A 15,957-nucleotide genomic window follows, 5' to 3' on the forward strand; every position below is an offset into this window, starting at 1 on the left:
CTTGTACCTTACTTCTAATGGGTGTAGACAAATAAAATGTATGTCACATGACAAGTGATAAAAGGAAGGAGGATAGGGAGTGTGGGGTATTAGGTTCACAGTTGTAGGGGAGGAGGCCTCACTAAAGTGTCATTTGAGCAAAGATTTGGTGGCAGGGAAGAAATTCAAGCCATGCAGATAGAGCTGGGTGAGGAGCATTCCAGGCAGAGAAAATAGCAAGTGCTAGATTTGGATTCAGGGTGTGGGAGAAAGAATGGAGTCAACGATACGTCACCAAGGTTTTAGGCCTGGGCAGCTTGGAGTGACTAGCCATTTTCTTAGTTGGAAATAATAGTGAGTGAGCAGCAGCAATCTGTGTGTGCGTGGGGAGAGGGTATGTGCAACAAAGTGTAGGAGAGCAGTTTATTTTGGGGCTGTTAGTTAGGTTTCAGATGTATATAAGACATTTAAGTGGATACCTTTAGTAGATATTTGAATATGTAAGAATTATGATAATTTGTTCCTTTTTTATTTCTGCAAGTAAGTTGAAATTATTTTAAAATTCTGGAGCTTTTTGTTAGCCACTAGTATCATAACTATGGAAAAGAGAATATTCTATTACTTTTATCATGTGCATCCAAGGGCCCAAATATAACCAGCTGATAAAATTCTAAGGGACTATTTTCAGAATTTGGGGCTTCATTTAGAATATGAAATATACCTTCATATTTTAACTTATTTAAAATCAGTATTAGGGGTACATAGTACAAAGTAAACTTATAGTGCATTGACTACAACTTAATATATATGATTGTGGGGGGATTTTTAATATCAGTGTGTGCTTTAAATTAATTAAAATTAAGTGAAGTTTTAAAATGAGCCACACTAACCACATTATAAGAGCTGAGCAGCCACATGAGGCTAGTGGCTTGTCTGGTGGACAGTGCAGACGTAGAACGTTTTCATGGTCATAAGAAGTACTGTTGAACAACACTAGATCTAGGTACTACATTGTATTGCATTCTATTTAATGTGATCTTAGTTGCATTGTGCTGATCATGTATTTTTGTTAGTAATTCATTTAGCTCAGGCCAGTACGCTTTACGAGTAGCAGTTAAACACCAAAGATTATCAAACAAGGGTGATCAAGATGACAAAGGTGTCAGCATTTTCTGTAATGATTTGATGGTTTGAGGTTGTTTGGTATAGCAATGAGAGAGCGCTAGTGTTTAAATATTTGAAGAAATGTCATGTAGTAGAGGGTCAAACCGGGACAAATGGGAGGCAGATTTTGGCTCATTATAATAAGTATTCACAAAGCTATCCTGACAATCGAAGAGTTGGCTTTGAAAAATAGTTTTCTGTTACTGGATATCTTAAAGCAAAGAATGGTTGATCATTTCGCTATAAGGAATATTGTGGAAGAGATTTGTCATCAGCTTTGACTTTACACTAGATCTCTAAAGATGCTTCTAAAACCAAGATTCTGTAATTGTACTTGCATCATGGATTGTATGAAATCACTTGTGTGTGTGTATTTTAGGAGAGAACCGCAGAAGTTATCTATATTTTAGAGTTTCCTATAATATTTTATTTTGTGAGGATTCCAAGGGTTGCTTCCATTCTTCTGTTCTCCCAGATCAAAAATCTTAGTCATTGATTCTTTCAGATTGTCATCACATTAACTCAATACAGTAAGTCCTCACTTAACATCAGTTATATTGATAGGTTCTTGGAAACTGAGACTAAGTAAAGCAACACATATCGACACCAGTTCCAACGTAGACAGATATAAACAAGAATTATATTCCATATTTCTGCTCACTTAAACATCACCGAACTTCTAAATGAAGACCCCAAAACTTCTGTATTACACACTGAGATAAATACGAGCTATACATATATTAAGATTAATAAAAACAAGATCATTATTTTCCAACCTGCTTCTTCCAATTCAGGGTCCTGGGTGGCTAGAGCCTCTCCTGGCAGCTCAGGAGCAAGGCAGGACCCCACCCTGGACAAGACGCCCTTCCCTCACAGGGCGCGTGCACACCCACGCTCACAAAGCCTGGGACAAGGTAGACATGCCAGTGAACCGAATGTGCACATCTTTGGATGTGGGGGGAGGAGGAGGACCGGGGGAAACCATGATATGTGGGCAGAATGTGCAAACTCCAGACCTTGGAGTCAGCAGGAATCAATTTTTTTTCTTATCAACATTACAATGAAATGCTGTTGAACGAAATGACAGTATTCAAGGACCTGTTGTAGTTCCTACAGGTGGCCTTTTATAGCCATCCCTTTCACTATTTTCATTGATACTCTCCTAGCCTAGGTTCTTGGTGATACAGCTCCAGTGTCTGGTTGGTCGTCATGCTTTCAGCTGTCCTCCCCTCAGGTCCTTTCTACAGATTATACTGATGTTCCTAGTGTACTGCTCTCTGTTACGTCACTTTTCTGCCCAGCCTTCTTACCACTTTCTGTATCAGTTGCATATTTGAGGCAACATTATAATTATTTAATTAGGATCCTGGCTCCCTAGGATGCAGGAAGGTTAGGTATGGGTGGTTCTAAAGCTGTTCACTATTTCAGAAGGCCTGATGGTAATTGCATGTTTACTCATAATTAAGTCTGTACACGCGGAGTGAAACATTAAATTACTTTGCTGTTTGCCAGAAATATTTCAGGGCACTGGCAGTTGTAAAGTTCAGATAACCCAAAATGGGAAAATTATTTAGTATCTTAGTAAATGTAGCTTGGTTTAGTAGGCATCTTTCCTATTTTTTTTTCTTTTTTTTCCAAGTGACAGGAGTGGAGGTAGAGAGACAGACTCCTACATGGCCTGGACCAGGATCCACCTGGCAACCCCTGTCTGTGACCAGTACTCGCAACTGAGCTATTTTTTGTGCCTGAAGTGAGGCTCCATGGAGCCATCCTCCGTGCCTATGGCCCATGCGCTCAAACCAATCGAGCCACCGCTGGGTGGAACAGATGGGCGCTGTAGACTAAGAAAGCAGCCAAAGGCCTGACCTGTGGTGGCGCAGTGGATAAAGCGTCGACCTGGAAATGCTGAGGTCACCGGTTCGAAACCCTGGGCTTGCCTGGTCAAGGCACATTTGGGAGTTGATGCTTCCAGCTCCTCCCCCCTTCTCTCTCTCTGTCTCTCTCTCTCCCTCACTCTCTCTCCTCTCTAAAAAAAAAAAAAAAAAGAAAGCAGCCAAAGAAACTCATGAGTATGATAGAAATACATTAATATCTGGTATAAAGGAAATAACTTCTTTAATTTACTTAGATTTTTAGAATGTGCCTGGAGCAATATGTTTGATTTTTTAAAAGATTTTATTTATTGATTTTACAGAGGGTGGGTATCAAGAAGTGTTAACTCATAGTTGCTTCGCTTTAGTTCAGGGGTCTCAAACTCACGGGCCGCATGCGGCCCGCCGAACAATTTTGTGCAGCCCGCAGACTAATCCATGAAGTTCAAAATATTTTGGATAAAATTAAGTAAGCCTAGGGGCCTACTTGTATTTTTCATTTCTCTAGCATCCTAGCTAGATATTAGCTTAGTTAACAGCAGTTGTGATGCGAACTACAGTTTCTGGTCGTTTTGTGACACTGAGTAAACTGCATGTACGATTGTGCTTGTTGTACTGATTTTTTTTTGTTTTCAACTGCAGTGAGAAAAGTGTTGCGTAACAGTTGCCTTTTGTAGACCTAGTGCGGCCCGCCAAACGGCTGTGATCTTGCTCTGCGGCCCACATGCTGAGTTGAGTTTGAGACCCCTGCTTTAGTTGTTCATTGCTTGCCGTCTTTCACGCCTTGACCAGGCAAGCCCAGGGTTTCGAACCAGCAACCTCAGCATTCCAGGTCAAAACTTTATCCACTGTGCCACCACAGGTCAGGTTGTTTGATTTTAGATCTTACACTTCAAGTATACATCTAGAGAAGAATGAGTTATTGAATATGAGGATGGTTTTAATAACTAATAAATAATTGGAATTATTGAATGAGGCTGGTTAACCTGAAAAAGATAAAGCTTGAAGTGGTTGTGATATGTCTTAAGATGTATCATATAAAAAAGTTTGCCTGGAGGCCCTCTCCGGTTGGCTCAGTGGTAGAGCATCAGCCGGCATATGAAAGTCCCGGGTTCAATTCCTGGCCAGGGCATATAGGAGAAGCGCCCATCTGCTTCTCCACCCCTCTCCCTCTCTTTTCTCTCTGTCTCCTCCTCCCACAGCCAAGGCTCTGTTGGAGCAGTGTTGGCCCTGGGCACTGAGGAGGACGGCTCCATGACCTCCACCTCAGGCGCTAGAGTGACTTCACAGATGGGCAGAGCATTGCCCTCTAGTGGGCTTGCCAGGTGGATCCCATTCGGGAGCATGTGGGAATCTGTCTCTGCCTCCCCGTTTCTCACTTCAGAAAAATACAAAAAAAAAAAAAAAAGCTATGGCTGGATAGAAAATTCAGTATATTATTTGTGGTTTCAGAGAGAGAACAGCACTAAGGGTTCATGCAAGTGAGTTATAAAACAGGGAGATTTCATCTTAACAGGGAAGTAAGTGTTCTGATAATTACAGTGGTTGGACTCCTCAAGTTAGAGTAGTGGAACTCTTCAAGTAGAGGTCTTGGTGCTGATTTATGAAGTTAGACTTGATGGTTTCTAAGGCCCCTGTGACCTGGAGAGTCCTTGAATCAATTCCTTGGAATTTGATTTGACTTCAGGGTAAATGAATCACTCAAGAATTATCTTGGGCATGACCTGTGGGGGTGCAGTGGATAAAGCGTCAACCTGGGACACAGAGGTCACTGGTTTGAAACCCCAGGCTTACCTGGTCAAGGGACATATGCTTCCTGCTCCTCCCACCTTCTCTCTCTCTCTCTACTCTCCAAAAATGAATAAATAAAATCTTTTTTTTTTTAAAGGAATGATCTTGAGTAATTAGTAGAAGTCACTAAGCTATTTGAACGTATTAGTAGCAATACTTTACTTGCTTTCTGCTAAGTTATCTTAGAATATGGTTTTAAATATTGGATTCTGTTTCATCAGCTGAAATGGTTTTTTTTCCCCTTCTGTTTCCTTTTTACAGTAGCTTTGAAAGGAGTTTTTTTTCCCCCCCCTATTTTTACAGTCCAAGAGCACCTTTTGTCGGTATGATGACTTGCAGTTTTGTTTTGTTTTTTAGATTTTTTCATTTATTCATTTTAGAGGTGAGAGAGAGAGAGAGAAATGGTGGAGCAGGAAGCATCAACTCCCATACCAGGCAAGCCCAGGGTTTTGAACCAGCATTCTCAGCATTCCAGGTAGATGCTTTATCCCGGGGTCGGGAACCTATGGCTCGCGAGCTAGATGTGGCTCTTTTGATGGCTGCATCTGGCTCGCAGACAAATCTTTAATAAAAAAAATAATAACATTAAAAATATAAAACATTCTCATGTATTACAATCCATTCATTTCCTACCGCTCATGTTCATGGTTGCGGGTGGCTGGAGCCAATTATAGCGGTTCTCCCGGACAACACCAAATTTTTATTGGATAATGCGTAACATACCCGGGTAGTTGTATGGCTATCACGAATTGCATTTTAAAATATGTGGCGTTCAGCCCTGGACAGTTGGCTCAGTGGTATAGCGTTGGCCTGGTGTGCAGGAGTCCCGGGTTCAATTCCCGGCCAGGGCACACAGGAGAAGCTCCCATCTGCTTCTCCACCCCTCCCCCTCTCCTTCCTCTCTGTCTCTCTCTTCCCCTCCTGCAGCCAAGGCTCCACTGGAGCAAAGTTTGCCCGGGCGCTGAGGATGGCTCTGTGGCCTCTGCCTCAGGTGCTAGAATGGCTCTGGTTGCAACAGAGCAATGCCCTGGATAAGCAGAGCATCGCCCCCTGGTGGGCATGCCGGGTGGATCCTGGTTGGGCACATGCGGGAGTCTGTCTGACTGCCTCCCCGTTTCCAGCTTTGGAAAAATACAAAACAAACAAAAAAAAAATGTGGCCTTCATGGCTCTCTCAGCCAAAAAGGTTCCTGACCCCTGCTTTATCCACTGCGCCACCACAGGCCAGGCCAACTTGCAGTTTCTTTAGTGGGTGATGGATGGTATTGATGGTAGAGGGGGAAAGGGGGTGGGGAGTTGGCTATCTTGTTGCTCTTATGTTTCTGCAGGATCTTTCATTTTCTTTCTTTCACTTCATTGCCACTTCAAGAGGCAGCATCCTGCCTGACGGGGCAATGGTGCAGTGGATAGAGCGTCCGACTGGGATGCGGAAGGACCCGGTTCGAGACCTCAAGGTCTCCAGCTTGAGCGCGGGCTCATCTGGTTTGAGCAAAAGCTCACCAGCGTGGACCCAAGGTTGCTGGCTTGAGCAAGGGGTTACTTGATCTGCTGAAGGCCCGCAGTCAAGGCACATATGAGAAAGCAATCAATGAACAACTAAGGTGTCGCAATGCTCAACGAAGAACTAATGATTGATGCTTCTCATCTCTTCATTCCTGTCTGTCTGTCCCTGTCTATCCCCCTCTCTGTCTCTGAAAAATAAATAAATAAATAAATAAATAAATAAATAGTTAAAAAAAAAAAGAGGCAGCAACCTTTCCGTTTTATCTGTTGTCCCCCAAAATAGTGCTGCTTCTGGTTGCCACCTTTAGTTCTACTAATTCTTTTAACTGCTTTTCTAAAGTCTAATTCTGTACTATATCATTCATCCATTTAAACTGTAAAATTTATTGGTTTTTAGCTAAGCCTGTTTGGGTTAAAAAGTTTTATTTCTGAATTGTTAAAGTCAAGATGACACATTTAATCTTACAGATTTTATATCTGAGTTCAGGAACTATGCTGTCTGTTTATTTTATAATCCGAAGCTACAGCATTGTGTCTGGTATGTTTAGACAGTTATTAAACATATTGACTGAGTTAATAAGGGCTTTATTGGAAAATTAACAGTATACATGGTACAGTGAAGGTTATTAAATTTACATACTATATTTAAGCTTAAAGAATTGAGAGTTGGGGGAGGCAAATATATACATTACAGGGGGTTCTCAGGTTATGACAGTCTTGACATATGACATTTCGAGGTTAACGACGCTCACTTTCATAAAAACTTAAAAATAACTGAGACATGAGTATTTCGGCTTACGCCATTAGTGTTGTACTTATGGACTTCATGGGCGAACTAGCGTTGGTTGTATGTAGCAGAAGAATATGAAATATTCTTTTTCTGTGGCTTAGTTGTGTTTTTATGTTCTAGATTATGATTTTACAACTGTGTTAGGATAGGTAAGTGATTTAGGCTAGGGTGTGTTTCAATTTATACCAAAATTTGGGTTACATCACTGTTGTAGGAACGGAACTGTCATAACCCGAGGAACCCCTGTATTGACCTTGTTGTATTTTTTGAAGAATTTGTTCTTTTGGGCTCTGTCAGTTAATCTGCTTGATTTTCATCCAGCTCTGTGGTAGTTCCTTGTCCTAACCTTTGAAGGCTCCACTTCCTTTGCATATCTCTTTTTTTTTTTTTTTTGTATTTTTCTGAAGCTGGAAACGGGGAGAGACAGTCAGACAGACTCCCGCATGCGCCCTACTGGGATCCACCCGGCACGCCCACCAGGGGCGATGCTCTGCCCACCAGGGGGCGATGCTCTGCCCCTCCGGGGCGTCGCTCTGCCGCAACCAGAGCCACACTAGCGCCTGGGGCAGAGGCCAAGGAGCCATCCCCAGCGCCCGGGCCATCTTTGCTCCAATGGAGCCTTGGCTGCAGGAGGGGAAGAGAGAGACAGAGAGGAAGGGGGGGGGGGTGGAGAAGCAAATGGGCGCTTCTCCTATGTGCCCTGGCCGGGAATCGAACCCGGGTCCCCTGCACGCCAGGTCGACGCTCTACCGCTGAGGCAACCGGCCAGGGCCTGCATATCTCTTAAATGCTTACATTTGTTTTTCTTCTCTGTGTGACCTTTTCTGGCCACTTTAGCTCACTGCCATTGCTTCAGTTGCCATCTGTCTAACTAGAAATCCATTTCTCTATCCTAGAGCCCCAGTTCCGTATGTTCAGCTGACTACTGAATATCTCCATTTGTGTGGTATATGGCCCCTGAGTAAATCAGTTATCCTTTTCCTCCTTAACTCTGAGCCTTTTCTGGGATTTCTCAACTCAATATATGACACCTCACCATTACCCCGCCACTGCCAGCATCCTCATCACCACCATCACCACCACCACCTTCTCTTCTAAATCTAGTCAGGTATATACAGGGCTGGGCAAAAGTAGGTTTACAGTTAGGAGTTTGCTAAACAGTTTATTCTTGTATTATTATTAATTCATTATTGTATTATTTTCCATATGAACACCTGGAAACCTGCTTATGCTCCACCCTAGTCCCTACCAAATATAATACAAATCCTTCTACTTTTCTTAATTCTTATTGTCATCATTAAAGAACAGGTTGCAATTATCCAGGCTATTGAAACAACTTCTACCCAACCTGTACAGTGCAGCCAAAGTAATGATTCTCAAATACATCTGATCATTTTATTCCCTGCTTAAAATATTTGCCTCATTCATTTCAGAAAATGGAATCATCAAGACAGACAAAGTATTTGAAGTAATGCTGGCTACTGACCGCTCCCATTATGCAAAATGTAACCCTTATATGGATTCTCCACAATCAATAGGTAAGCTTGGAGTTCTGAAAATGTCACAATTTTTACTCATTTATTCTGTAATTTTTGTAAGTATAAAATAAACTGGGACACACATATTTGTTACCTTGCTGTTTTGAATTTTGTGCCTTTTTAATAAAATGTTATATGTATATGAAGCATTTTTCCTATTTTCTCAAATATATAATATACTGTGTATAAAGAATTTTTAAAACAGTGTTTCTTAACATATATTTTTAATGAAAATTTACAGTTTAAGCTGAGTGCTGAGTCTTTTTTAGGAGCCTTAAGGTTGTTTTTTTCTCTTGGCATCCATTTTAAAAATCAATCCTGAAGGAAATAAGTGTGCTTAAGTTATTACTGACGTCTGCTTCACTCACCCTGAACTTTTTGCCTTGTGCTTGATTTTAGAAAGTTCCATACTTAACTCCTTCTCCTGAAGCAGGTTTTGCTGAACTGCTGAGCCTTGGCAGCGGGCGCCTTTGAGGCTTCGAGCGCCTCGGGATTGTGTCGGCCAGCTGCCACGCTTTCCTCTTTTGGAGCACGGTGACAGTCAGCAGAGGAGATCCTGGGGAGCTTCTGAACCCCGAAGGCACCTGCTACCACCGCTCAGTGAAAACTGCTTCAGGTGCAGAAGCAGGTAAATAAGTTTTGAGAAAGCAACCCTGAAAGAAAAAAAAAAGGAAAACTTACAAATAAGATTGTGTGACTTTTCACCAGGTGATAGTATAAAGAATACATTCAAGTGGTTTATTAGTCTCTTAAACTACTTTGTTGCTGGCTGCTCTGTTTTTCTTTAAGTTGCTAGAAATATGAAGCAGTTTAATTTTGTAAATAGAGGCCCTGGCCGGTTGGCTCAGTGGTAGAGCGTCGGCCTGGTGTGCAGGAGTCCCGGGTTTGATTCCCGGCCAGGGCACACAGGAGAAGCGCCCATCTGCTTCTCCACTCCTCCCCCGTTCCTTCCTCTCTGTCTCTCTCTTCCCCTCCTGCAGCCAAGGCTCCACTGGAGCAGAGTTGGCCCGGGCGCTGAGGATGGCTCTGTGGCCTCTGCCTCAGGTGCTAGAATGGCTCTGGTTGCGACAGAGCGATGCCCCGGATGGGCAGAGCATCACCTGCTGGTGGGCATGCTGGGTGGATCCCGGTCGGGCACATGTGGGAGTCTGTCTGACTGCCTCCCTGTTTCCAGCTTCGGAAAAATACAAAAAAAAAAAAGTTAATTTTGCAAATAGATTGTGTACCTATTACATGAAACTTTATTTTCTTTTTATAAATCCAAAGTGAAAACAAGTCATAAGTTTACCAGCTCAGTTTATTGAAGTTCTTCCTTTCTCAGCCAACTGTGCAGGAAAAGAAATCTTTAAATATAGTGGTCGTTGTAGTAGATGAGCATGTAGCCTTCGGCATGATTGGATTTCCTAGTTTTAACTGCTGCATGACATTAAAGTACAAAATAAATGTTCTATTTTCTTGCAGTCATAAAAGTGAAAAATATTATGAAGAGTAATTTATGGATGTTAGGGAAGGAATGACATGGAGTATTTGGTATGTTTTTACGGCTGAGTGTATCAGTAGTTTTCTTCTTCTTTTGCAGGTTTTCAAGCAACAATCAGTGCTCCACACATGGTAAGTTAACTTTGCTCATTTGGGTACTAATGGGTCACATTTTCCCTTAAAGATCATTTTCTTTAGTAAAAATGGTTTAAAGAAAATTTTAAACTTTTAGTTATATAGAAGGAGCTCTTCTTGGTAAAAACTATCATTAAAGTTTTTGGTGGTTTGGCCCTGGCCGGTTGGCTCAGCGGTAGAGTGTCGGCCTGGCGTGTGGGGGACCCGGGTTCGATTCCCGTCCAGGGCACATGGGAGAAGCGCCCATTTGCTTCTCCAACCCCAGCCCCTCCTTCCTCTCTGTCTCTCTCTTCCCCTCCTGCAGCCAGGGCTCCATTGGAGCAAAGATGGCCCGGGCGCTGGGGATGGCTCCTTGGCCTCTGCCCCAGGCGCTAGAGTGGCTCTGGTCGCCGCAGAGCCTCGCCCCTGGTGGGCATGCCGGGAGTCTGTCTGACTGTCTCTCCCCGTTTCCAGCTTCAGAAAAATACAAAAAAAAGAGTTTTTGGTGGTTGCCATTAGTATCTAATCATGTCAAATCTGGATATAAAAGGTTATTTAGTGATGACTTAATTAAGGGAGTATATTTTAAACAACGGACATATTATAGAAATCTCAAATTGAATATTCAGATCTTATTTGGAAAATTCATTAGGGACTGGTGAAATATAGCAGCTCTGAAGCTGTATGACATTTAGAAGGACCTGTTTTAAGTTATCTAGCATTTTTAATCTGTTAGGAATTGTCTTGGGTTTTAAATGTCAGTTGTTTGAATGTGTATTCTGTTGGTTTTGGTTAAAAAAAAAGCTCTTCTGAGTACAAGTATTTCAGGTTGGAGAAGCTCCTATTTAAACTTAGAGCCTTCTTTGTACTAAAACAGGTTCTACACATACATTCACAGTGAACTGATAGTTACACTGGAAGAAAAATATAGGAAAACTATGTATAAACATTGAATAGAAATGCCTTTTTAAAACATGACAAAAGACTAAGAAGCCATTCAGAAAAACCTGACAGTAAAAAAAAATACCTGAGTGTGCTCTGCTCTCGGGAGGACGCCTGTGCCTGTCTCCCCCCCTTTCCTGGGGCTCTGGAGTGTGCTGAACCTCTCCCGCCCTCCTGCTCCCCCCCCCCTTTCCTGGGGGCTCTGGAGTGCTCCGAGCCTCTCCCGCCCTCCTGCTCCCCCGGGGGCGTCCCCTTCGCCTTTCCTGCCCCGAGCTCCCAGGGCCCTTCCTCTGCGTCTGGAACCTGTTTCCTGAGCCCACGCAGCCCAGCGGGCTCACTTCCGCCACCTCTGCAACTTTCTAAATAAACTTTTTCTTATAATTTGGAAAAAATATCCTGACATATTTTGCAACATAAAAATTTAGGATTTCTGAAAAATTATGTGATAGACAAATTTAAAAGAAGAAAAACTGAGGAAAATGTTTGTGATACATAAGACAGCATAGGTCAAATTCCCATATATTTGTATATATGTGTACAGGTATATCCTACAAATTGATAAATACAAGACTAGTAAGCCCAAAGGAAAATAGGCAAAGTATAAGAATAATAGTTCATAAAAAAAGAAATATAAATGACTTTGGCATTTAAACAAATGAAAAGATGTCATCTTCACTTATGATTAATAAATTGCCAATTAGCACTACTGTTAAATAACATTTTTCAACCACTGGATAGGTAATCAGAAATTAAAAAGTTTGATACCTTGTTATAGAGGGATCATTTAGTAAGTTATATAAATGTCTAACCACTATGCTATATGCCCAAAATTAATAAAATATTGAAATCAACTATAATTGAAAAATTAAAACATTTTTAAGTTTGGGGGAAACTGGCAGTCACATACTTTTTTTTGGTGAGAGAGTACATTGATAGTGTTATTGAAGCAATTTGGCAATATCTATAAAATGGGAAATATACATTAGACTTTCCAGTTTCATTTCAAGACATTTATCCCATAGTATATTTATACAAGTGCAAAATGATTGAAAGACAATCATTGGCATATTATTTAAAATAACAAAAAAGTTATAGTAATCACTAATTGTTTACGAATAGAGGATGTTAACAAATCATAGTATATATATATATATCTGTACAGTGAAATACTGTGAAACTTCTGAATGAAGAAGCTCTATGAGTATCAATATGGCAAGATCTTCAGGACACATTAAGTATAAAATAACAGTGCAGAAGTATATTTAGAGTCTTCTTTTATATACAAAATCAACTGTACACAGATATGGACACACGTGTTTTCCTACAGGTGTTAAAGCTAAAAGATATTTATTTCTTCGGTGGCAGGGAATTAGATGACGTATTATGGAGGAGGGGCAGAAGTGGAGGGGAGACCTGCTTTTTACTCCGTACCTTCTGTATGCTGTCAGCATTTTTCCGTCTCCTTTTTAAAAACACACCCACAAACAAACAAACATGGGTATGCATTACCTATTCAAAGAAATTAATGATTTTTTAAAAAGTTATAGTCTTTAAGATTCTTTCAGGCACTTTGAATTACTACTTAAAATGAAAGATTGATGCATTTTTTTAAACAAAAATGAATAGTTTTATTAGGATTTAATTCACATACTATAATTCACCCATATAAAATATGCAATTCTGTGGTTTTTAGTCTATTCCAGAGTGGTGCAACCATCACCACTGTGTATAGTCATTTCAGAACATTCTCATCCCCTCAGAAAGGAACTCTGAACCCATTAGCAGTCCATCCTCATCCCACATTCTTCCCAAGTCCTGGCAACTACTAATCTGCCTTTTGTTTCTCTGTCTACCCTAGACGTTTCACAGAGATAGAATTATACAACACATAGCCTTCTGTGACTAGCTTTTGATATTCTGCACAATATTTCCAATGTTAATCTATGTTGAAGCATGCATTACACTTCATTTCTTTTTATTACTGAATAATATTACATTGTAAGGATAGACCACGTTTTGTTTATTCATTTGTCAGATGATGGACATTTGGGCGGTTCCTACTTTCTATCTCCTATGATTAATGCTACTTTGAATATTAACGTACAGGTTTTTGTGTGTGCATATATTTCAGTTTTCTTTGGTATATTTCTAGGAATTGCTGGGTTATGTGGTAATTCTGTGTTTACCATTTTTTTATAATTTTTTTAAATTTTTATTTATTTATTTATTTTTACAGAGACAGAGAGAGAGTCAGAGGGATAGACAGGGACAGACAGACAGGAATGGAGATAGATGAGAAGCATCAATCATTAGTTTTTCGTTGCATATTGCAACTTCTTAGTTGTTCATTGATTGCTTTCTCATATGTGCCTTGACTGGGGGCCTTCAGCAGACTGAGTAACCCCTTGCTGGAGCCAGCAACCCTGGGTCCAAGCTGGTGAGCTTTTGCTCAAACCAGATGATCCCACGCTCAAGCTGGCGACCTCGGGGTCTCAAATCTGCGTCCTTCCACATCCCAGTCCAACGCTCTATCCACTGTGCCACCGCCTGGTCAGGCTGTGTTTACCATTTTGAAGAACTGTCAAACTGTTCCCCAGTCTGCAGCACCATTTTACCACCCATCCTACCAGCATTGTATGAGGGTTTCAAGTTCTCTGCTTCTTGTCAACACTTGTTATTGTATGTTTTATTTATTTTATTCATCCTGGTAGCTGTGAAGTGGTATTTCATTGTGGTTTGATTTGCATTTCCCTAATGATAATGATGCAGAGCATCTTTTCATATGCTTGTTGACCATTTGTATAGCTCCTTTGGAGAAATGTCTGCTCAAATCCCTTTCCATTTCTTTTTTTTTGTATTTTTCTGAAGTTGGAAACGGGGAGGCAGAGACAGACTTCCGCATGCACCCGACCGGGATCCTCCTGGCACGCCCACCAGGGGGCGATGCTCTGCCCATCTGGGGCGTTGCTCTGTCGCAACCAGAGCCATTCCAGTGCCTGAGGCAGAGGCCTTAGAGCCATCCCCAGCGCCTGGGCCAACTTTGCTCCTATGGAGCCTTGGCTGCCGGATGGGAAGAGAGAGACAGAGGAAAGAGAGGGGGATGGGTGGAGAAGCAGATGGGCGCTTCTCCTGTGTGCCCTGGCCGGGAATCGAACCCGGGATTCCTGCACACCAGGCCGACGCTCTACCACTGAGCCAATCTACCAGGGCCCCTTTCCATTTCTTACTTGGATTATTTGCCTGTTAATTGTTGAAATGGATGCATTAAAATTTTTTATAGTGATGTAATGTATATAGCTTACAGTTTATCATCTTAACCATTTATTTTATCTTATTTACTTGTCTTTATTGAATTTATTGGGGTGACACTGGTTAACAAAATTATATAGGTTTCAGGTGTACAATTTTATAATACATCATCTGTATGTATTACATTGTGTGTTCTCCACCCCTATCTTAACCATTTTTCAAGTGTACGGGTCCAGGGATGTTAAGTACGGTGACATTTCTGTGCAGTCTCCAGAACTCTTCATCTTGAAAAAATAAAATGCTGTACCCATTTCAAAATAATTCCCCATTTCCCAGTCCAGACAGCCATCATTTATTTTTTGGGGTTAGAGATTTTATTTATTGATTTTAAAGAGAGGAGAGAGAGAGAAGTGGGGGAGGAGCGAGAAACATCAACTCCTAGTTGCTTTGTGGTTGCTTCTCATATGTGCCTTGACTGGGCAAGCCCAGGGTATTGAACCACTGACCTCAGCATTCCAGGTCGGCGCTTTATCTACTTCGCTACCACAGGCCAGGCATGAATTACATTTTCTGTCTCTATGAATTTGACTACCCTCAGTAGCTCATAAGTAGAATCATAAGTCTTTGTTTTTCATGACTAGTTTGTTTCACGGAACATAACATCCTCAAGGTTTATTCATGTCATAGCTTGTATCAGAATTTCCTTCCAGTCAGGATGAATTCTTAATCACTTACATTTTCTGAGTAACCTATGTTTCTTAATAAAGAAAGCGTGTATATGTATGTGTGTATATGTAGTCACACAGTACATCTATATGTGTGTAAGCATATACGAATGATAATTATATGGTGTCCTTTGGTTGCTGACCAAGGATTTAGTAGAATAAAATTGTATTATATGGGCAAGCAGTTGTGATCATTTATTGTGTAGATCTTAAAAGTATTAAAAGAGAAACAAAGTGAGGAGCAAAGAGAAATAGCAGATGCATGCTGAAGTATTTAGGAGTGAAGTATCATGATAACTACAGCCTGTTTTTATTTTTATGTTATTTAAAAAAATCTCCCATTGATTTGCAAGAGAGAAAGAGAGAGAGGAGGGGTGATGGGGGAGAGAGACAGAGAGAGAAGCATTAACTCGTTTTACTTAGTTCCATGTTTCCTGTACATGCCCTAGCTAGGGGTTGAATCCGTGACCCCTAGCACACTGGGTTGATGCTTTTTTTTTTTTTTTTTTGTATTTTTCCGAAGCCAGAAATGGGGAGGCAGTCAGACAGACTCCCGCATGTGCCCAACCGGGATCCACCCGGCACGCCCACCAGGGGCGATGCTCTGCTGCAACCAGAGCCACTCTAGCGCCTGAGGCAGAGGCCATAGAGCCATCCTCAGTGCTCGGGCCAACTTTGCTCCAATGGAGCCTTGGCTGCGGGAGGGGAAGAGAGAGACAGAGAGGAAGGAGAGGGGGAGGGGTGGAGAAGCAGATGGGCGCTTCTCCTGTGTGCTCTGGCCAGGAATTGAACCTGGGACTTCTGCATGCCAGG

At 41.5% G+C, this 15,957-nt stretch overlaps 1 protein-coding gene across 4 annotated transcripts in view; it reads left to right on the forward strand.

The window, feature by feature from the left end:
• PCMT1 (protein-L-isoaspartate (D-aspartate) O-methyltransferase) overlaps positions 1-15,957 on the forward strand; it is a 49,220-nt gene that overhangs the window by 6,081 nt on the left and 27,182 nt on the right. For all 4 annotated transcript variants that reach the window (XM_066248049.1, XM_066248048.1, XM_066248045.1 and 1 more), the window contains exons 2-3: positions 8,531-8,635; positions 10,215-10,246. In XM_066248049.1, the coding sequence (XP_066104146.1) occupies positions 8,531-8,635; positions 10,215-10,246 (137 nt within the window). The remainder of the gene's footprint in view (positions 1-8,530; positions 8,636-10,214; positions 10,247-15,957) is intronic.

Source organism: Saccopteryx bilineata, chromosome 12 (assembly GCF_036850765.1).
Source record: "Saccopteryx bilineata isolate mSacBil1 chromosome 12, mSacBil1_pri_phased_curated, whole genome shotgun sequence".
Classification (NCBI taxonomy): domain Eukaryota; kingdom Metazoa; phylum Chordata; class Mammalia; order Chiroptera; family Emballonuridae; genus Saccopteryx; species Saccopteryx bilineata.